This window comes from Festucalex cinctus, chromosome 11 (genome assembly GCF_051991245.1).
Source record: "Festucalex cinctus isolate MCC-2025b chromosome 11, RoL_Fcin_1.0, whole genome shotgun sequence".
Classification (NCBI taxonomy): domain Eukaryota; kingdom Metazoa; phylum Chordata; class Actinopteri; order Syngnathiformes; family Syngnathidae; genus Festucalex; species Festucalex cinctus.
The window spans coordinates 22,400,369-22,424,489 of NC_135421.1; the positions used below are offsets into that span (position 1 = coordinate 22,400,369).

The following is a 24,121-nucleotide window of genomic DNA, read 5'->3' on the forward strand; positions in this document are numbered from 1 at the left end:
ACACATTGAGTTCCTCCACATAATGGCTTGCTTCACGGGCATATTACGTTCCCCATTACCTGACAATTAACGTAGATTTTAAACATAGAAGGGCCACAACATCCCTAACGAAAATTAAATTGCACTCAAAAACTAGCCACCAGAGGGTGAAACTGCACGAATGGAAATCAACCTGACTTTTTTTTACAGATGTGTTGCATTGAAATATCGTGAACATGCCAACGACGATATTGTGGCAGTTTTGATATCACAATATCACGATATCGCGCTTATCGTTACATCCTTGGAAATACTAGTGGTATGGGTACTTGTATCAGCATTAGTGAGTATTTAAGAGTGCACACTTGTGTTGGTATCGGTCTGAAAAAAGTGGTATGCAACAACTCTGGTATTTTTCAAATAATGATGGTAAATATTTTGAAGTCAAGGTCTGGGAGAGATGAAGAAATAGCAGAAATGATACTGCACACTAAACTTGAAGTGGTTTAAATCAAATAACAAATTTCTATTTTGACTCATCAATGTAGAATCTGATGATAAGCAACAGACCGCTTACTTCCTAAATCTGTCCTTGAGCGACCGTTGACTGATAACATTACACTGCGAGCCGCACACAAACACGCACAATCGCACACACGCACACTTCTGGCAAGTCAAAGCATTAATGAGTAACAACGTCCGTGTAGAGCTGTGAAACTGGCCTGTAGGGGTGCGGCTGATTATACTAACAAACTTCTCTAAGTGACAAAATTTCCTGTATAAAATCACCAGTCACGTAATCATTCCACTTAGCGTGTTACAGGATTGGAACTGACAGGGCTTCAAATAACAACTATTATCGTTCGGGTGGAAGGGAAGTGACATTTACATCTTGGTGGAGCTTCTCTGACAAGACTGAGGCAAGCAGAGAGGAAAATGGGACTTTTTTTTTTTTTTTTTTGCAACAGTTATGAGCCAATCCAGCTCTTAAAGAGTGGTGCAACGTATGCTCACCTTCTTAAATGCTGATATGGGAAAGACTTTTCCCTACTCAAGTTTCCACAGTCGTACTTTCTTTGCTGCTTTTAGACAAAACTGTTCACTGTCTTTTTGTGGCCCATTTGTAGTGGATCTGATCTGACTTTTATGCAGCTGGCAACTCCAACTCATCCACATCTATAAATGTGAGAAACAGTACAGGAAAAAAAAAAAAAATAGAGGGGTGTCTTTTTTTCCCGCATTTTGTTTTGCTGCATCTGTATCTCATTTTAAAAATCAGCCCTCGTCTGCCTCAACATGTTTGTTTTGTTTTCAACAAATCAGCATTTTACTCAAACTTAGGTTGCGCTCGTATGTGATTTTGTGACATGAATATTGTTACATTTTGGTTCCCACAATTTATTTATGTAGTATTTTTCCTTTTCCAAATGAGGTATGATTTTACTGCCTGTTTTTTTTCCCCCCCGTTAACTTTCATTTTTTGATGCTCAATGAATGCGGTCTGTAACATTAGATAAAATTAAGCCAGTTTCAAGTCCAGTTCAGACTTGATTGTTTTTTTTTGTTTTTTTTAATCAGGCTGATTTTGTGGTGCTAATTAACATGCCACCAGGCTTCTCGTTCTGTCCATTCTTTAGTTCTGTCTTTAGATTGACTATAGAGAGTTAAAAGCGGAAATTAAATATATTTACGTAATTTCATTGTCCATGTGTCAGGTTTACATCTTTAACATCTATTAAACACGACTCAAAAAGGAGAGAAGACACTCAGTTCAAGGTTCGCGAGGAGAGAGGAGATGAACTGACTGATACAATTCACTCCTGCACTCTCTGAAGAATCCTCTCCTCACCCTCTCTTTTTATTTGGTTGCCACGCCCCCCGTTACATGGGTGTTCCAACCCTAGAAATGCAAATGCAAGGCAGAGTTGGAACACAGTGAACCTGTTTGTGGAAGACTGCTCAGTACGTGTGGTCAGGTTTGTAATCATTTCTTAACAGAAAACAGGCGGCCTCAGCAGACTGGCTCGAACCATTCTGCTGCATTAGATATTGTGGTTCTTCAGCTTCTTGAGTCATCTTCAATTCGCCAGGCTATGTGAATGTGAGTCGGAACAGAGCAAAGCATTCTTCATCGCGGTTTCGATCGAGTTATGTGTACGGGAGTAACTGTCCATTCACACGTTTAAACGGGTTATCAACAACCAGAATATTGACCTTAACCCGACTGCATGTAAACGTAGTCTGTGAGGACAAATTCCTTGGCCAATAAATCTGATTCCGATTGAAGTGTAAAATTGTTAGCCGGGCGTAAAGGGGAATATGAGGGATGACGGGCTGCTCGCGACTGATCGTACGATGGCCGGATGCATTTCTGCCATGTCGGCGTGCGTTTGACTTTCTGGTCCACAGAGAAAATGCCATCTTGAGTTGTTTTGACAGTCAGAAACAGTTTGAAAGTCTGCTACAGACACTTATGGGTCTTAAGTGGAACAGAAACATACAGAGTGGCTGCCAGCTGTGTGATTACGTAGTCATTTACTTTGACTTTCTCTTACAATGCATAACATCGCAATCATCCACCTTTAGAGGTGCCACTGAAGAGAGAGTAACAAATCTCATGTTATTTCAAAAGACTAACTTCTAATTGTAACATTTCACCTTGAAATGCACAATTTTATTCAGAAGACTTTTTACAATCGGGTCTTTAATCATGACAGAACAAATAACAGGCTTGCAAATTAGCAGTAAACTTTTAATTTGCCCATAAATGGGCACTGATTCATTTGAAAACACATGCCCTGTAAGATTATGATATCAATTAATCACTGCATCTCGACTGGCGTGTAAGCCTTAAAATTGAATCCCTTCTACTTTTCTCCTCTGTGTTCTTTGAGCTCGGTTTAATATTTGCTTCATGGTGGCTGAATTTGGAAGCGTTCCCTTCTCTCTCTGTCTTTCCGTGCCTGCGGATGTCACGTCAGGGCCACTGCCAGGTTGAACAGACTAGCTGGCAAAAGCTAATTGTTTAATTGGCCATCATTAGGCCACGTTGTGCTGCTTACCTGTCCAGTAACTTCCTCAAGGGGATGGCCTGATTACTGAAAGTTGGCCCGCTTGCTCATACACTGCAGTGGACACTTTCAATTTCTTTGACTAAAAAAAAAAAATGTGATGAATATGAGGGGTTGTATTCATGGTTCCAGAGAAAGAGAACACTATAACGCATTTGTAAATGTTACTTGTTGGCAGGACTGGACTGGCACAAATAATCACCCCTGGGGACAGTTTGCAATGTATTTATTTCTAGTCTACCTTAATTATTACCATTATTATTATTATTATTATTATTATTATTATTATTATTATTGTTAGTATTATTATTATTATTATTTTATTGTGGGAATGCTGAAGCATTCCCACATATGTTATTGTGATTTTTTATTCTCCACACTTTTTTGCCGCGTAACAACTCCCACATAATACTTCCAATTTACACTGGTCACATATCAACTAGCTTCAAAAATTCACGCCTCCCAGAGTATTTATCGTCTGATTCCACATTACCAACAGTATTTGCACAATTTAACGTTCAATATCAACTTTTCGCCATTCATTTTCAATGGGACAGACAGTGAACTTTTTCTCGGTATTACTTTCCACGCCCACTTCCGTACATATAGCTTACCGTCATTGCCAGGTGTCTGATACTGCTCGGCGGCACAGTTGGTAAAATGCATTGCTCAGTAACCAGGAGGTCATAATTTCATAATTTAGCTCTCAATTTACATTCATAAGCATTCCACATGCATTCAAATTTGAGCATTCAGCTTCAAGCATTCCCAAGCAATTTCTGCAGAAATTGCACGTAGTCTAGTTATTTATTATTATTATTATTATTATTTTACCAGATTTTTTTTGCCATTCAACTACTTCTACATTTTTCAACTAATTCATACCATTCTAACATGTTCCAAAAATTCACGCTCCACAAGCTGTTTTATCATTCTGCACATTCATAGTCTTCCTAATTCAATATTTTTAGGGTTGGGGCTCGTATCAGTCCTATTCAATATAATTCAATATTGTTCTGATTCAAAACAATTTAATTTCACCTAATTCCATATTATTAAAATCATTGAATTCCTATATAACAGAAAAACACACTTTTCAGTCATTTTGCACATTTTCACCAATATAATTTCACCCAATTCCATAATAAATATCATTCAAATATTTTATATTGTTCAATGCCATTTAATATCAGTCCAAATCATTCAATACCATTCCATATACTTCAACAACATTCCACCCCATTTAACATCATTCTATATTTCTATCTTTCATTCACCATTTCAGCATTCACACACAATTTCTCCAGAAATGGCTTCATCAAGTTCAACAAAATTATTTGGTGTTGAAACCAGAGAATGACAATATCAGTAACAATCTTAATCTGTTCTGTGGATGCAGATTTACATTTCTCCAATGACTTGTATTTCATACATCTACACTTGTACTTCCGAAAGAGGACATTACCTCAACAGCGTGCACTAGATATGCCTCGACATACAATACATATCCATCAATACTTTGCCCTATCCTCTATAGAGTTATCTTTCAGGAGGGCACCCACAGCCTCTGCCTGGAGCGGACGGTCCGTCGGGACTTCCACTGGTTTGATATAAATAGAACATGAGCCGGCCAACTCGCAAATAAATGGAGCTCCAGCGGAATGATGACATCTCCTGTCTGTCCTCGAGCCCTCGAATGCCTCGCAAACACCCTGAAATAGCAGCATATCCGTCGGCAGTCTCTTACAGCTCTCATTTCATGTAAATTTGCACAATTCCGAAAACTGCGGGTCAGTGCTGTCTACGGTAAATTTAGCACGTCACCCAATATTAATGATACTTTTTGAATAAAGCGTCCTCATAAAGAAAATCTGTCCTGAATGCAAATAGATGGCAAACTTTTATGCAAAAAAGTTGAATGAACTAAAGTCTACGGAAATCCAAAAAATTACCCTGAAAGGCTGAAATTTAGAGGATGTCATATGATGCATAGCCTTGATCCAGTGATTAAAATCGACTCCAAATTCAAAAGGTATCACAAGAAACAGATTTTAAGTATGTCAGCACACTATCAAGTAACAATTTTGTCATGTAATGCTTAAATCCAAGATGCCGTTCAACATAAAAGCACTTAGCAGGCTTTGGAATAGAAAAGGCCATTTGACAGCCAATAAAATCAATCATTTAATAATATTTAATATAGGCTAAAGCAGGGACCAACAATAACACCACCTAAGTAACCTGTGAGCTATTTCTAAAAATAGCTCACCAGTGATAGGAAATTATTTCCCCGAAATTAGAAATAAGTGTTGCCTAATGATCTTTATAATTAATTGGTCAACTTATTAGCATCAACATCATCACAATGATCCAGTTAATCAGTGTATTCACTTATAGAGAAATATCGGTGCTGCTTATTAACTCTTTTACTGCCACACGTAAAAAAAAAAAAAAAAAAAAAAAAAAAAAAAAAAAAAACAGTGCCAGCCGATTACGAGCAGTCATCAGATTATTTCATACACCGGCAGCACATTGAAAAGAGACACAATGCTGCCATCCGCTGGCCATAGTTAGTTTGATTTTTGATTCCACACCCCATTGACCAGGCAGCGCTGCACTTAGCACTTCACACTTGCACTTGACATTGATTAAAAAAAATAAATAAAAAAATTGTAGATGACGTCATTTACCGTTTATGGCGGCATACATTGTGATTTTACTAATCGTTATTAAACGTTTTTGGCGGTCAAAGAGTTAATAATAACAAATTCCGAAGAGTCAAATAGGTAGCTCTCGTTTTCAAAACGGTTGATGACCCCTGGACTAAAGAGGGGTATACATTCACGGTGATAAAGTGTGATTTAGTGTTCACTAGCTGACTAAAACTGGTTCCTAAGCATTCACCTTCTGTATATACTATACAAGGTCAAGGACGTAAAGAAAGAGGCGACAAAGAGAAAAGAATGTGCGCTCTTTGTTACAAAAATTCATACTGGTCCGCCAGCTTGAAAATTACCGTACAGTATTCCCAGCATGCGTCTGTGGCCGCCTTTAGACTTTCTCACAGTGTGTTAGATCTTCCCTATGACTCACACGTTGGCCAAGGACGGATTACATCTCTGATTTGTAATTCCTGAAACTCGGCCTCCCGAAGAACAGTCACATCCGCGGCAATGCCGGAAATAAGGGACAAAGACCTCATCGTTGGATTACCTTTATCCTGTGTGTCAAAAGGCTCTCAAGGAGTCAGGTTAGTGAATTGGATTCATGAATTTTCATTATTGAGAAAGATTGCTGCTGTCGCCTTTTGAGGATGAAAAAAAAAAAAAAAACGGAGACTCAATAATAGACTGTTTGCCTATGTGAAGGCGATGCTGTTTAAACTTGCAGATGACGTTGTTATATGTCGTTTTTCTTTTGATTGTTCTCCAACAGCTTATTTTTTTTTTCTTTGAAATCGCAGGCCTTCAGAAGTCTTTGTTGCTGATTTCAAAAGCATCAATTTACACAAGCATGTCCGAGTGGAACAGTGTTGGCTTCTGTTTCCCCATCAGCATAAAGGCGCACAAAGTACAGCTAACCAATGACAGGAAAACATGATTTAAGGAAATATTCCTTTTGTGCGGCTTCATCATAACATCCAGCAAGCAGTAGACAGCCACCATTTGGCGTCTATAACATTCCAGAGTGAACTACAACCATGTAGAACAGGGGTGTCCAAACTTTTTTATTTGAGGGCCACATACAGAACATGAGAAGGACGCAAGGGCCACATAATGTTGTGAAGAGAAATTTTGTTTAGTACTAATAATTGTACAAAAATTTATTTGTGTTTTTGCATATTTAGAAAAAATGCCACAGTATATAAACCAATGTATTTGTAATATGGCAGTAGGGTTATTATAGTTTTGGAATATTTCATTTTAGTTCGTTTTTATTAGTTTTCAGGGTGGTTCTGTTCGTTTTTATTAGTTTAGTTCTTTAAAAAAGTGCTTAGTTTTAGTTTAATTTGTAATTTGTTAGTTTCAGTATTAGTATTATTTTTTAATTTATTTTTTATGTGTATTACTTGTGCGCAATATTTAAAAAAACACCATGGGAGCAACGTCATCTGAAGTTTCTTGTCTATTGGCTGCTGCTAGATGACGTCACTTCTGTGTGACATACTTTCAAACGTCATTATTCCGGTTTATATCAAAATAAATCTACTAAAAATCACATTTAAAATCTTCCCCAAAGGCTCATGCATTAAATTAATTACCAAAGACTAAAACGAAGGACATGTTTGCTATAATTATAGTTAGTTTTGTAAACATAAAATGTAGTTTCAGTTGGTTTTCGTTTTTTAAAAAGCTTTTTTTGTTTTTATTTTATTTCGGTAACAATATTTTTTGAAATTTAGTTTTAGTTAACTAAAATAACCTTTAATGGCGCCAGTTTTTCGATACCCTCCCTTCTTACTTTACGTTTTGTTTATTTTATTTGAACTGAGTCAAATGCCATTTTTAGCATATGTCGCGGGCCACTGAAAAATGGACGGCGGGCCACAAATGGCCCCCGGGCCGTAGTTTGGACACCCTTGATCTAGAATATTAACTAATGTCAAACACAATCCATGTCCCTTTTTTTTTTTTTTTTTTTTTTTTTAATATAATGATTATTCAATACTTAGTGAGGTGATGTGCTTTTGATTGTGGAGGAAACAAATGACCTATTTCTTTCAATACAATGTAATGGAATAGAATAATCTCACTGAATGTTACGAATGCCTCTTGATGGCAGTTTCATCCTGAACCAAACTACGCTGGCGGGAAAAGTTACGAGACTGTGAATGTTGCTTAATTTCTCCGACGAGTGATTCGCAACCACGGAAAATTATCCAATTTCAACAAATGCTTGAAAATTATGTATTGTTAGAAAGCAATAGGGGTGGGCGAGTACAGATGCCAGATATCAATATTGGGTCGATACCCGCCGTTATTTCAGTGCTCGCAACTGTGGCATTTTTATGATCAGGAACTAGAAAATAGAAGAATAGAAAATTGCCATTAATTTCATCAGAAAAAATGTTATGTTGTTGTATGGATCTTTCCTTATAATTACTAGTAATAGTGGTGTCGGTTCATGGTATTGGTGACTACTCAAGAGTTGAGTACTCATACTGGTATCAATCTAAAAAAAAAAAAGTGGTATTGAACATCCCTAGGTAGAATAAACAAAGAAAATAAGTGATGGCTTCCTGCGAATGAATTAACTTTGTGTTCAATTAACCAGGCCCAGATTTCACACAGTCGCTCAATTTGTGGGTAAATAGAGATCCTAATTGTTTTGCTTTTTGTGATGTTTTTGTTTGGTGGTGTACGGGCGAGCTTTTTCCGAATGGATGCCTTGGCTCACTAATGTCATGCCGACTAATTGAGACTGAATCAACAGTGCTGACAGCGCAGGCGAGCGGTGCACTTGTCACGTTTGCCTCAAGACGCAATTCATCAACAATCATTTCCACGCAATCAGCACAATTATTAACAATCAAACGATTATCATGCTCATCCCATTGGAAAATATTGGAAGAATACCAAATATAGAAATACTTTCGATAAGAAGTGACACGCCAACAAAACTAATCGACATATTGTCGACAGAAAAATTAATAGATTATTTCCCAACTATGACAAACAGGGCACAGTCGCACATTCAAATTAAATTGGGTAAAGCCAGAAAATAAGGAGAAAAAAATAATCATCAATAACCTGATTGATTGCTCTCGTGCTTATGACGACCCACAAGAGAGCATGGAAGTGGCAATATACTTTCACGCAGACACACAAAGGAACGTGTGGGAGTGTGAACACAATCACAGACACTCGAATTTACACCGTGCGCCTGCGACCTTAAACTGCACATTAACTCGCACATTCACACAGCCTGAAACACATTGAAACGTCATGCGTCTTTCGTGCAAACAGGTTTAGATGTTAACCACGCACGCGCATGTCGCCAATGAGCAATTTTACCTGTTGGTAGCGCTTCACCTGCACCCGCGGCACGTTCTCACTCTGTCACCCACTTATCATTCAATCTGTGCTTGTCCTTTTGCGGTGTATGCGATTAAATCAGGTAGCACGCCATCTTCTTAACGCATCAAGTTATTTTAGTGATTTTTATTTGTCGTCAAGCTGGTCATATTTAGCATGCTATTTTGCTAATAAATCTAAAAAGTCTTACATGTTCTATATTATATTGAATCTCAATATTTGAATAGCTTGAAATGAAACAAAATGATATTTATGCAAAGTATACTTTTAATTATACCATTTAATGCAAGTTATTTTTTTTAATGAACGCATTTTAGTTGAGTGAGATACAAACCCCTTCTAAAGTAATTACATTTTGACATCCTTTGCATAATAGCAGTTTATGGCGAAATATTTAGATTTATTATAACAAAAACAGCAGTTGGATTTATAAAGCACAGATAATCCAAAATGTAGATTTAATATGTTTTTTGCTCTTTTGAAAGGCATGCAAGCGAGTTGATGTGACTTTTTGGAATCAAGTATTGTGTCTCACCTTGGTTGCAGTGGCCACGGCGAGCGAGGAAAATCCCAAGAAAAAGTGCAACAGGGACAAATGTTGGTCCAACACTCATCTCTGCTGCAACATCGGTCACCGGCTGCAGCGGAGCCGACAGCGAATTAAGCGCGGCGGGGTCGTCCCCAAAAAAAAAAAAAAAAAAAAAAAAAAAAAAATAAGCACCACCGGTTCTGCTCCGAATCACATTTGCTTCCGTTTCTTGCTCATTATGTGATCCATCCCTTCGCCGTGTGTGGGCAACTTTAAAAAAAAATTAAAAATAAAAGATCAATTATCAGTCAAGAAACACTACAAACTTCGCACATTTCCTGCCGGTTCTCAAGTTTACTGCATGACTTTAAACATTGCGCAAAAATCGTCGCACCCGAGGCGGCATCGCGCGCGCGCGCGGTGGAGGTCCCTAAATCGTGCTCCGGTGTGCTCCCTTCCGGACCGCTGCAGCAAGCCAGCGAGCGAGGTTGTGAAAGGATGACGAGGAGGAAGGCAGGAGGAGGAGATGAAGCGCGCGGCGGCGGCGGCGGAGACTGCGCGCATCTGTACAGAAGGCTCGGCACTAGAGGGGGTTAGCTGACAAGGCAACGTGCGTGCGTGCGTGCGTGCGTGTGCGCGTTTGTGTGCCGTCTGCATGGAGACCGTTATGAGGCACGCGTTGACGCCATGTGCTTAGCGTCATGTCATCAACCTGAATAGCCGAGATAACTAAAACCACAAATGGAGTCGTGAAGAAAGATGATTGTGTGGTTAAGACAATCTGTCTCACAGTTCTGATGTTTGGGTTTGAATCCCTACTCAGGCCTGCCTCACGTACCCTCTCAAAATTTAGGGGTGACTTTGAAAAGCATTGTTGAAAAAAAAAAAAAAAAAAAAAAAAATGTGTATGATTGATGTATGTCATTTTCATTAAAACAAAAACAAACAGTTTCTCTTTCACAAATAAGGACATATAATGACAGTGATTTGAAATATGGGCCTACTTACAAGTGTTTTTTTTTTTTAGAATTGTCAAACGATTACATTTTTTAATCAGATTAATCATCTTATAATTTTGATTAATCATGATTAATCACTGACTTAAAAAAGCTTCCCCCCCCCAACATATTTTGCCCGCTAAATTTGAAGCTCACCTGTTTTATTTTTTATTTTTTTATTTTTTTTTTTTGAGAGAGATGTGTTAATTTTTTCGACATTTAATGTTACGAGGACGTCTTCAAAAATTTATAACCACTGCACACGCTCATCCTGCTTTTTCTAATCTAATGAGCTGAAAAGATGCAAGTCACTTGCTGAGTTTAAAAAAATGTTTAAAAGAAAAGTTCAAGAGCATTATTTAAGTCTGACATAAGCTAGTACAATTGTAGCAATGTATTTTTTTTTTCCCGATGTACCAGAATGAGTGTCATGAAAATTGTATATGTGAGTATGTGGATGTATTATTATCGTTTATTTCTATTAATTTTATGTATATACCCTATATGAGCAGGATCATATATTTTCTTTTATTGAAATATAACCTACTGTATTATAAATGAAATAAGTTAAAAGATATAATGAATAAGGGGTAGGACGAGATAAGTTTTCAACTTCTTCCTACTCCCTTTTGAACATGCAGATTGTTATTGACTGATTTTATGTTTCTTCTATGTTAATTTTTTCTTTTCTGCTGTCTCTCTGTTTGTGTGTTTATGCTGTATGTTCAATAAAAAAATCAAATAAAAAAAAATCAAATCAATCAAGTCAAATCATAATTTAAAATGGGGGAAAAAATGACCTACGGCATATGTAAACATTTATTGAATGCTTTACTTTAATGCATGTAGTTATGTTTATTGCTCAAACTCCAACAGCTACCTTTAATGTAACCATCCACTGTCGGCTAAAAAGGATCATCTGTGGTCAAAATTAATAGTGTGATTAATCTGTGGTAATACAATGATTAATGCGATAATTTTTTTTGTGATTAATTAATTAGTTAACACTTTAACTTTGACAGCACTAGTTTTTTTTCTTGTAATTTTCTTCATTTATTCACTTTTTTTCCCCCAGACTGATACCAGTATACAAGTACTTAAGTCATGAGTAGTCACTGATACCTACAGTAAATAATACTAGTAATTCTGAAATTTCCAAAGAAAAGTAACGACAGATAATTTTAAAGAAAGCCTTATATAATCCAATATAGCATTTTCCCTTAAAATTGCATTGATTAATAGCAATTTTCTATTCTTCTAATTTGTAGTTCCTGATCTTAAAAAATATAAATACAAAAATAATTCATTTAAAGCAAGAATAAGAAACTTTTCAAACTTCATAAAAAAAAATCATATATAAAACTTTTCTGATGAAACGACTTACAGCTAGTTGAATGGTTGTCATTCCTTGAGGTGGTCTGTATCGCTTATACTGCCACTAAGCAACTTTGAGGAGGGTGGCAGGAACCCTGTGGACTGCTTTATGGCATATGTCACTTCCCCCTTTCCCAATTTGTCACAAAGACGAAATTCCATTTGTACGTCTATGCACGATTGCTGCTCATGGACTTGCGTAATGTTCATATGCAAGTCCGCGTTGTCATGCTGTCATGGCAGAATCTGCAGAACAACTGAAAAGTTTTATCTGAGGCAGGGATGTAACGATTAGGGCAATATCGTGATATCGTGATATTAAAACTGCCACAATATCGTCGTCGTCGTGTTCACAATATTTAAAAGGAACACGTGTTGAAAAAGTCATGTTGATTTCCGTTTGTGCAGTTCTAGCACCCTCTAGTGGCTAGTTTATTCGTGCAATGTAATTTTCATTAGGGATGTTTTGGCCTTCTATGTTTAAAATCTATGCAAATTGTCAGATGAAGGGGAACCTAATTTGCTTGTAAAGCGATAAATGTGCGCTTGCATTAGCAAGTAAGTGTCTCAATATTGTTCTTAGAGATTGTAGGTGGTTTGTATGCATTCCTTTTATGTACAAAAGCACAATAGTGTGCTTTTTTTAGTATGTGTATCTTACCCCCCAAAATATCGTGATAATTATCGTATCGTGACGTTCATATCGTGATAATATCGCATCGTGATGTTTGGATATCGTTACGTCCCTAATCTGAGGAGACAAAAAAAGAAAACAGGAGGCTAACGGATAAAAGGGCAGTCAAGTATCAACATTGGCCCAGCTTTTTCACTCGTGGTTTGAGTTGAAAAAAAACAACAACAAAAAAACAAACAAAAAAAACGATGCTATGTACTGGTCCTCATGGGAAATGTGGTCTCCTTATAGGCAAAACTAGGGGTGTTAAAAAAAAAAAATCGATTCGGCGATATATCGCGATACTACATCGCGCGATTCTCGAATCGATTCAATAATAGGCAAAATCGATTTTTTTTTTTTTTTTTTTTTTTTAGGATTCACACCTTAAGCATGGAAGAATGTTATATGAACGGAACATTAAGCCTTAATATTTTATTTTAATGCTGTTCAAACATGAAACAGATTACAACCTCTATAAGACTGAAATTTCAGATAAATAAATAATACATTTTCATATAAATCTTACACTCTACAAGCTTACTGATTAGTATTTTCTAAATTTGAATGAAAAAAAATCGCAACAATCGACTTAGAAATTCGTATCGGGATTAATCGGTATCGAATCGAATCGTGACCTGTGAATCGTGATACGAATCGAATCGTCAGGTACGAGGCAATTCACACCCCTAGGCAAAACACTATCACTTTTGTCCATATGGTGCCGCTATCATCAACGAAAACTGTCCCTTAGTGTTGCTTTATTTGTAAAAAAAAAAAAAAAAAAAAAGATTTATGGACATAAAACTATTTATCAACATAACATGTACTTTTTAAACGTACAGTCCCCCAATTTGTCAACTCTGTCAACTTTCTGCAGCATACCCAAAATAATCATGCATACAGCAATGGAACAATTTTTCAGCTGGTCTCGGGTTTCAGGGAGTGGGGGGGGTGCATAAACCTTACTCTATAAAAAAAGAAGTCACAACCCGTTAGGTCCGCTGACGTTGCAGGCCACTTGCAGAACACCCGATCATCTTATCCAGCACGGCCCATTAATCCGTTTGGCAGGTGCTCATTGTGAAATCTCCTGACAGCGAGATGTTGGCCTGTCAGTGCACCATTTTAGCGTAAAAAAAGGTAGCATCAGAAGCTAGTTTTGGAAATGTGTACTTGGTTAGCATATCCAGGTCACATTGACTGGTTACTAGTTTTGTTCCGTTACCGATACTGGTATTGTAGAGGCCCTGATACTGCATTAAAAAAGTGGTATCGGTGAGTACTCACAAGTAACATGCCGATACCATTAATTCCAACGCTAATATAGGATTTTGGATGCAGCATCTTGTGTCTTGCTTGCGCACGACATTCAGTGACAAGTAACATGTTCACTACATGCTGATCTAAAATATCCTATTGGCCCTCGAATGCTCTGAACCAATAGCAGGACAGCATTTTCATGTGGAGGAAAGGAAAAAAAACCAAAAACCTTAGGTATCGTTATGGGATCAGTATCGGCCGATACTGCAAAGCTGGTATCGGAATCGATATCGGGGGCCAAAAAACGGTATCGGAACAACACGACTGGTTACAGAGGCCATCCAGGGCGTATAAGATTGAAATAAATAAATAAATAAATACATAAATAAATAAATAAATCTTGATAGTGAATGGAGTCCAACTTTACCACTCTATATGAAATGGTTTTAGATATCACAATGTCGTGAAATCAGGGAATGATTGTTAAAGTTGCACGAGCATTTTTTTTTTTTTATAGTTGCAGAGTAGTATCCAAATGTACACATTTCGACTCCGATCAATTCTCTCTATCCAAATGCAGTGCGCCGGTGGGTGAACGGCTTGGACTGCCAAGGCAGCAATGTCAGCCAAGATCGAAGGTCTTCCCCTCATCTTCATGGACGGCTCACGAGTGAATAAGCAAACCGTCCGCCGTCTCACCGGCTTAAACAAAGCTATGTTGGCCGCCGTGATGATACCCAGTCAATCAGGGCATATAGGAACAGCTCGCTGTCAGCACAGCGAAGGTAAATACATCAACATCACGATCCGTCGTCTCGCGTGCTTAGCTGCCAGCCAATCGACACACGATGGGAAAGAACTGCCAGCTGACGTTTTCAATGCAACCACAAAAAAAGAGGTACATGCTCCAGCCAAAATTCAACATTTTGACATAAAAACCTTAAAAATCGTCTTTCCTTCCTAATTAGTGTCTTCTAAAGCTGATACTTTCCCTTTTCCCTTTTTAACTCTTTGGCTGCCAGACGTTATCCAAAAAACCCCGGTGCCAGCCGATTTGGAGCATTTTTACTCATCTTTCAAAGCAAACGACATAAATCCATTCTTTCATGAGGAAAAAAAAAGTATGTTTCTACCTTATTCCGTTCTTTAGCGATCACCATTTGAAATTAGGTCATTTGAGTGACATAAGCGAAAATACAAAAATATTCAGAGAAAAACAAGCTTTTTGTGAAAAGATACATTTTTTTTGCACAACAGTGACTTTGACACGAATATTTTTTGCTTACTGACAAGGCAGCGCTGCACAAGACATTGCGCTGCCCATTGAGAGAAAAAAAAAAAAACACAGTAATAAACGTAAATTAACGTTTTGGGCGGCATTCGTTAGGATTTCAGAATACGTCATTAAACGTTTTTGGCGGTCAAAGAGTTAAACTAACATGATGCTATTCCTCTTCCACAAAAACGACATTTCCCTCCAATACGTCATCATTGTTTGGTCAATAAAAAAAAAAAAGGGAGAAAAAAAAAGACATGTCAATAAAAGCAGATTATATCCCTCTGGAAGGTGAAACTGGTGACAAGACTGCAGTCTCACAAGAATGATGATTGAAGGAGATAACCCACTTACAAGAAGTCCTCTCTGGCTGCCCCCTGCAATGATTTGGTTTCCGTTGCCGTAATGGTTTCCAGTGAGGTGTGACTGTTGTGTATAGGGCCTAACTGTGAGCTATTATTCCCCCTGTGCCGATAGAACGAGCACCGTCCATTTGTACTCATCACTGGCAAAAAGCTGGAACAAGACCACATCAGCAAAGCTGACAGAGAGGATGAAACTTTATAACGCTAACATGTTCACTAAAGTCCTCAACATAGCAAGGAATCATAATGTACACCGTTTACATTTTTTTTTTTAAAATCATGACTTTCTAAAATGATTTTGATAATTATGACTTAAGTGAAGTAAAAGGTGAGTGATCAATCAGGTTGTTGGAAAGTTTTCACTTTAACCAGGAGAAGTGAATCTGGGAGAAATAATTTTTTTAAAAATGCATTCTTAAGAAAAACCTGACAAATGCTTGTAAATCCAGGTTATTATTTTTTTTTTTAACCATACCTATGATTATAGTCATTCGAAGCATTTTTAAAATCTTGGTTTCCAAAATGTTGACTCTAGAGTATGCCAATTGCCAACGACATGCGCATGATCATAATAGATGCCGTGAACGGCTTACGACCAATGCTAGCAAGCTAATGTAGCTAACTGTTGCACGAGCATAATGGACTAACAACAATATACTAGCACAGAAAATCAACTTAGTTTGGGTCAATAAACCAGTGCTGTGAAGAACATCAATATAAGGACAGGCAACAACAGGTAAGCACTTATTTAGGTATACTCCTGTGACTGTAACGGGAAGATTAAATAAAATGTTTCCAGCAATGCCAGACAGTCTATATTATATACATTTTTACATTACATACATTTGTTTTAGACATTAAATATGTTGGAATGGAAAAAAAAAAGAAAAAAAAAAAGTAGGGTACTGGTAAACAACTATCAAATTTGAGGGGGGATTTTTTGTTGATGTTTGTATAATATGGGTAATTTTTGTTTGTTTTTTTAATTCATTGCATATTCATGGAAATTACGGTAATGATAAATATGTTCAATACAAATATTGAAACAGAGAACCAGAGGTGGGCAATTTACAAAATTTTGCTGGCCCGTCATCGTCAGTCCGTCATTGTTTTTTTAAACCGTACCAAACTGTAATCATCAGTCCGTCATATTTTAACCACTTCTGTCATCGATTCGTCACCACTATTTTAGGACAGACAGACAGTTGGACATTCCATTAGTCAATCATTAAAACAAGTGTCCGTCAGTGACTGAGAAGTCTGCCGGTACTTGACCCGGTTAGTGACGATTACGCTCACTTCCGTCAATACTACGACTTAGTACGTCATATTTTGTTAAAGTTTCTTGTCATTCATCAGTAGAAAGCAAAATGGACGTCCATCAGTGACGGAGTGACGGACAGTCGGCCACTACTGACTGAATGCCCACCTGTGCAGAGAACCGCACAAACCTTAGCTTTGCAGTCCAGCTGCATGTCTGTGGTTACCCCCCCCCCCCCAGGTGCCTAATGGACCGTCGGCTTTAATCTGGATGGCCACGGTGTTTGGGAGAGTGAGCAGAGGAAATAGCGAGAGGAGATCATCAGAGCCGAAAGCGGGCATGCCAGTAACCCCGACTGGTAAAGAGATGTCTGGCCATCAGTCAGAAACGCGGGAAATGGGATGACTATGTGGTCATCCATGAGGACTGACAGCAAATAGGTCATAATAAACCCTTTATTAACCTTCTTCACATCGTTTTGTTTCTCTTTCTTGATCTATCTTTATTTTGAACTACACTTAGATGTTAGCATTGGTGACCAGAATGCCCGCTGACAAGTTTAATGTTGAACAAATAGCCAAAAAAAAAAAAAAAAAAAAAGTAAAACATGGGAGCTTTGAAATACTTCCGTCTCACTAATTTACTCTCCAAAGACTCAATAAAAAAAAAAAAAAAAAAAAGAATCACTGTCTACACAATTAAACCTTTATTGGTAGAATCTCTCAAAATGAGCCGGCATTCATGTCATTATTAGTTTAAAACTTGTCTGGGAACATATCCATCTGTATTATCTTCTGATTGTAATGTTCCATGTCATCAACAAGGCACTTGTTAAGAAGTGGATGCTCATTAGGCAGCAAAACAATGCATGGCGCTCAGCCAAAGCTGTTCACAATAAAAACAACACACAATGAATCACCACAGGAAATGACAGCATTGATAATGAGCATGAAGGGTAATAAACATCATTATCGCCCGTTGCACCTCTTTTGGAGCTTTTCAGTTAGCTCGCAGACACACCATAATCACAGTCAGCGACTCGGCGGCAGTGCAAGGTGGCTTTACAGCTACTTGACAGCTCCTGAATCCTGCCTTCCCATCCTTAACCCCCAAATTTCCATTAGTAATTGACAAATGGATGGATTAATGGTGTATAAAATGACCCATCCATCATTGAGGCTAAATTTGGCGAGAGAGCACCGTTGAGTCTGACAACCCTTATTTTTATATGCTTGGCTCTTCACGGGTTTCGTTGCAAGTTCTCATGAATCTCTTTTCAAGTAGATAGTTGACCTCAAACGCTCATAGCATGTGTGTTTAGGCATTACCGGAGAGGCACACTTGTGCGGTGTTGCCATTGAGCACGATGGTGAAGGGAATGGATGAATACAATAAGGGTTCAGTTGGTCAGTTTCATTTTCCAGAAATAAACATTGTGAAGTGTTCAAAAATTGCAATTTGTAAAAGGTACTCAGCAAAGGGGTCAGTAAGGAGTCAATAGAACATTCGTTTTACATCCTGAAGAGGAGATTGAAGGCAAAAATCTCCCAGAAACAAACCGAAACAGGCTGCAATAAAGGCCTGAAAAAGTATTTAAACTGAAGAATGTGACCATCTGAGTGAGTTGGAGGCTTAAAGGCGGGGTCTTCCGTTTTCACTCAGGAAAATGCACTATATAAATACAGGATGTATATCCATGAACTCCTTCTCAATCTAAACATCTGGGCTTCTGTTAATGTGTGGTGGTGATTTTTTTCCTCTACCCCCACCGCCCCAGCCTGTATTTTGCCATTTTGTGTTTGTTTTGTCTGCATGATGTCACTCCCGCCTCAACTTGACAGCACGCACAGGTTGTTGTTTTTTTTATTTTTTTTTATTTTTTAACTCACTCACTCACTCACTCACTCACTCACTCACTCACTCACTCACTCACTCACTCACTCACTCACTCACTCACTCACTCACTCACACAAGCCTGGGAGACCATGTGACTTAATGAAGTAAACTTGAGTGAGTGAGTGAGTGAGTGAGTGAGTGAGTGAGTGAGTGAAAAAAAAAAAACTGCACGCCAAATTCGCCCGGCCTCGTCTGCCTACAGTGACTGACATGACCACCTCCCCCCCCCACCCCTCCCCTGCGACCCTCTGCTCTGCGATTGGCTGGAGGGGTAAACAACTGTCTGTCCACAGAAACGTCCCGCTGTTGACAAAACAAACACAAAATGGCAAAATTCAGGCTGGGGGTGTGAGGGTAGTGGAAAAAAAAAAATCACCACCACACATTAACAGAAGCCCAGAGGTGTAGAGAAGGAGTTCATGGGTATACATCCTGTATTTATATAGTGTGTTTTTATAGTATTAAAAACCATAAAAGCTGGAATTTTGAACTTATTTCCCATATTCATCTTTGAATTCAAATTACAGTACCACTTTAATTGTGAACCTAAAACTTACCGACTATATTCTCAGCATACCGATTTTAAATTGACGGACAAAAAGTACGTTTTTTTTTGTTTTTTTTTTAAACCAAAATGCTGTTGACATCTGTACTCATCTCAATATTTTTTTTTTTTACATCGATTTCTTTGTTTGACAATATTAGAACTATCTTTTGTTGCGTCAGAATAGCGCGACAATGAATGTGATCAGTTTAAGTGTATGTAATTTAAAAATGATACCCCTGCCATTTTGTATTTGTGTGACCCACAAAACATGTCAGCCGGCTTATACAATGACAAGATGGATTGTGAGAGACTTTTTGTCTTCACAATAATCATGTCCATTCCAATTTTTGGTGCGCTACATTCAAATAACCCCGGGGATTAAGGGAGCCCGTCCAATTCAATTAAAATCAGTAATATCCTTTTGAAACACAATAAACAATGACATGGCAGTATTTGTCAGTTGCAGACAGGTGGACGACCGTGTGTGTGTCTGCATCTGCACGTGTCTTGGACCATGCATGCAAACACACATTTCTGTGTGGGGGTGTACGTGTGTGTATATGATGTCAAAGAACACACTCATAGTTAAGTGCAGCTATAATAAATAATGTACTTGAACTTGCATCGGAATGTTGGGCCATTGCTTGGTAGCAGGAACATATCACACTTTGGAAAGGAAAGAGAATTCAGTGGAATTGCTTAGATAGCTAAATTTACGTTTACATTTTGTTGAAGCTAATCTAATATAACGCTTTAATAGTAGTTCATCCATCTTTTTACCAGAGGTATTTTCACTGAAATTACATGAGAATAGATTACAAAGGATTTGATATGATTGAGAGATCAGTTAAACTTGAAGCATCTTCTCCTGAGAGTAAAGTCAAGAAACAAAAAAATATATATATTAGAGTGAAATCTAGTATTATGTGGATGACACATGTGCTAATAAAGATGTATTTTAGAATGTTACCGCTCCCACAACTTTATTCACAAAAGCACTTTTCAAACAGTAGTATTTGCTCAAAAAGTCTTTCAAGGATCCCTTTTTGGCAAGAAAACTAAACAGAGAGCTCTCAATTTCTCAACAGGACAAACATTTAGACAAAAATGTCATGTAATGATAGAATCCTGTATAAAATATATATATATTTTTTTTTTTACTTCATTATAGTTAAAGAATCATCATTAATGTCAGGCTCAAATCCACATATCTTGCATTCTTGTATTAAAGACTGCGCTATATAAAACAGCAATGAAGAAACTGCAGCAAAGGTTCCCACTCAAACTAAAAATAGAGATATTTTGATTCATGGTTGACACCAAAGCACCTGGACTAGTGAGGTGCCCACATTCAGTTTTATGTCTGCTTCAGGGGTCAAGTTCACCAGGTGAGCTATAATGTCTGCTTAGCACTGCTTCTGGGAAATGAGCATTATTCTAACACTAAGTAGAATGGCACAAAAATGTGAACCGTGGATGTGGATATTGTACACTTTCATGGATACATACTTGATACGTAGATTGTTCATAACAGCAATGCATATAAACCACCTACAATCTCGAATAACAATATTGAGGCACTTACTTGCTAATGCAAGCACACATTGATCAAAATTGATCACAAGCAAATTAGGTTCCCCTTCATCTGACAATTCGCATAGATTTTAAACATAGAAGGCCAAAACATCCTTAATGAAAATTAAATTGCACTAATAAACGAGCCACTAGAGGGTGCTAGAACTGCACAAATGGAAATCAACTTGACTATTTTTAACAGATGTGTTCCTTTTAAATATTGTGAACATGACGACGACGATATTGTGGCAGTTTTAATATCACAATATCACGATATTGCCTTTATCGTGACAACCCCAGTTCTTACAGCTGTAAAAACTTGAATAATAATGACCACAGTTAACGATATATTTTCGAGTACCATCGTCCTCTTTTGCTAATGTCACAGTTTCCTCATTCTTTTTTACTGATTGAACAAGCAAGTGAATAATTAGCTGGGGTAGTTTCCTCCATGTTAGCGTTTGAACAGCTGACATGGTAATTGCAGCTTTTCACAGGAAGAGAATGCGTACGCCGGTCTGGAGTACTCCTGCCTTATTTATGACCTCTTCGCACGCCTTCAAGTTGGGCTCACTCTCAGCAGCCGTCACGTCATTATTAGCCTCACACGCTTGCACACGCAGGTGGAAACACTTGAACACATGTGGATGCAAATGCTATATATATATATATATATATATATATATATATATATATATATATATATATATATATATATATATATTAGGGGTGTGAATTGCCTTGTATCACGATTCATAGGTCACGATTCGATTTGATACCGATTAATCCCGATATAAGTTGATTGTTGCGATTTCTTTCTTTTTGTTTTGTTTTTTTTACTCAAATTTAGAAAATACTAGTCAGTAAACTTGCACACTGTAAGATTTGTATGAAAATGTATTATTTATCTGAAACTTCAGCTTTATAACTATGAGCCACTGTATTTAACAGACAGTTCCATGTTTGAACAACATTGAAATAAAATATGAAGGGTTAATGTTCCATTAATATACCATTTTTCCATGCTTAAGATGTGAACTCTAACCATAAGTCAGACATTTTGTTGAATATTTTTCCATCAAAAATGGATGTTTGAAAATCGATTCGGCCACCTATTGAATCGATTCGAGAATTGCGTGCTGTAATATCGCGATATATTGCCGAATCGATTTTTTAACAACCCTAATATATATATATATATATATATATATATATATATATATATATATATATATATATATATATATATATTTTATTTTTTCACATTTTCATCGTAAAGGTTAATTGTAGTTGTAAAACCCCTGTAGTAAAGTGACATTCATCTAAAGGAGGATTTTGAGGTCTAAAATGAGGTCGCTTTACTTTTATAAAGGAAGAGCAGCATATAAAAGTGATTTGTTCCACAGACGCATGCTTTTTTCTTTTTTTTCTTTTTCACAACTACACTTTGAGGTTAAACTGTAAGGATGACTTCCTACACATGAGAAACGCAAATATGCAAACCTGACCTTTTCTCATGACAAAATAGATTCATTTCAGATATGCATGGCTAGGTCTGATGATCACAGTGAAAACATTGGATAGATGATACTGTATGTGATGGACAAGTGGGCAACACTTGAATGGTCCTCAGGAAGGCATAGTGGGTCCTTATTTGGGTGAACACTAAACCTCACACACTTCATTCATTGAAAAGGAAGTGTCAGGTTTACCTGTTTGACATCTATTAAACGCGACACAAAAAGGAGAGAAGACAGTTCAAGGCTCGAGAGGAAGAGGAACTTACTGATACAATTCACTAATGCACTCTGTCAACAATCCTCTCCTCACCGTCTCTTTTTATTTGGTTTCCACCAGGAAATATTTCAATGAGCACTAAAATTGAAACATCTTTAACAGCTACTAAAATAACTAAGACCAAGGATAAATCATCTCAAAAGTTTTTTTCCACCATTTAGTTGGCTAATAACCTGTACAACTCAACTGAGAAAATCATATTTTTGAGAGGACAAGCATTTTAACATAATGTGGTTGTAAGAGTGCACATGCACCCCGTTCAACCCTGTTCAACCTTGTTTTCAAGTTTAGGAAAAACACATATCTCTAAAGTAAAAAAAAAAAAATCTAGTTAATTTTTATTTACATCTATATTTATTTATTTATTTTTATTTTATTTATTTTATCAGTGTACGGCCCAACGCCGGCTGGGATAGATCCAGCACTTAATTTATTGATGCATTTACTTATTTATTTAACGTTATTGGTCATATCAACGTTGGAAAAAGTTTTCTAATGATTTTTGTAGGACTAATTTTGCACAAAAAAAGTGGGCATTTACCATTATTTGGAAATTAACCATTCAGGAAAAAAAATATATATATATATATATATATATATATATATATATATATATATACGGTATATATACCATCAGCCGCTTGCATCTCTTAATAAGTAGAACAGCTACAGAAAATCATTGATGCTGGAATTAAAAATACAAATATGTACAACTTTCCATGCATATTTTATTCATTTATAGCTGTTTAAATGCAGACTTCAATGCAAAAAAAAAAAAAAAAAACTTCCACGTTGAGCTGACTGTGAGTTGTCTCCGGGAATGAACACGTTCAGTATCCACATTAGCAATGTTGCTGCATTATTGTAATTATGTTATTGCATTTTAATAAAAATCAAATTGTTTTGGTAATACTATGTGTTGTTGTGTGGACACAGTCATTACTCTTACTAACACACACACACACACACGCGGTCACAATCACCCGCTCTGGCTTTGGATCAATGTTTTGTTTTTAACTGGATTGCACATAAGTAGTTCTGTGTTGAGCCTCCAATTCAGTCCGGTTAAGTTGAATTATCTCTCACTGGCACACTGTATGGACGCGTGTGTGCGCGCTTCGGTGTGTTTGTGTGAATCCAAAAGGCCAAATTGACAATGTTGGACTCAGCTGACAATCATGTGGTGCACTGAACCAAAGGCAGGTGTCTGGAATGACCTTGGCCATCCGTGTGTCAGCAGATATGAGAAAGCACAGCAAGTCCACGTTGCCGTTCAACGCGCTGAATAGTAAACAGGGACTACGTTGCGAATGTTTGTTCATATTGTCTTAATATTAATAGAATTAGCTTGTTTTAGACTGAGGAACATAATACACAAAGGATTATGTTGTTTTCACAATTAATGCTTCAGGTTTGTACATTTTTTTTGTTTAATTATGAGAGCATTAGCAGAAATATTCACAACATAATTAGTTGATTGTT

The 24,121-nt window shown here is 37.3% G+C and overlaps 1 protein-coding gene across 4 annotated transcripts in view; it reads right to left on the reverse strand.

Annotated features, from left to right (window-relative positions):
• LOC144031002 (ephrin type-A receptor 6-like) overlaps window positions 1–24,121 on the reverse strand; it is a 187,172-nt gene that overhangs the window by 129,561 nt on the left and 33,490 nt on the right. Inside the window, exon 1 of one of the 4 annotated variants that reach the window (XM_077537682.1) lies at window positions 9,621–10,256. The exons of the other annotated variants lie outside the window; for them this stretch is intronic. Coding sequence (XP_077393808.1) covers window positions 9,621–9,699 — 79 coding nt within the window. The 5' untranslated portion in view covers window positions 9,700–10,256. Of the gene's footprint in view, window positions 1–9,620; window positions 10,257–24,121 lie in introns of those variants that run through there. 4 annotated transcript variants of the gene reach the window in all.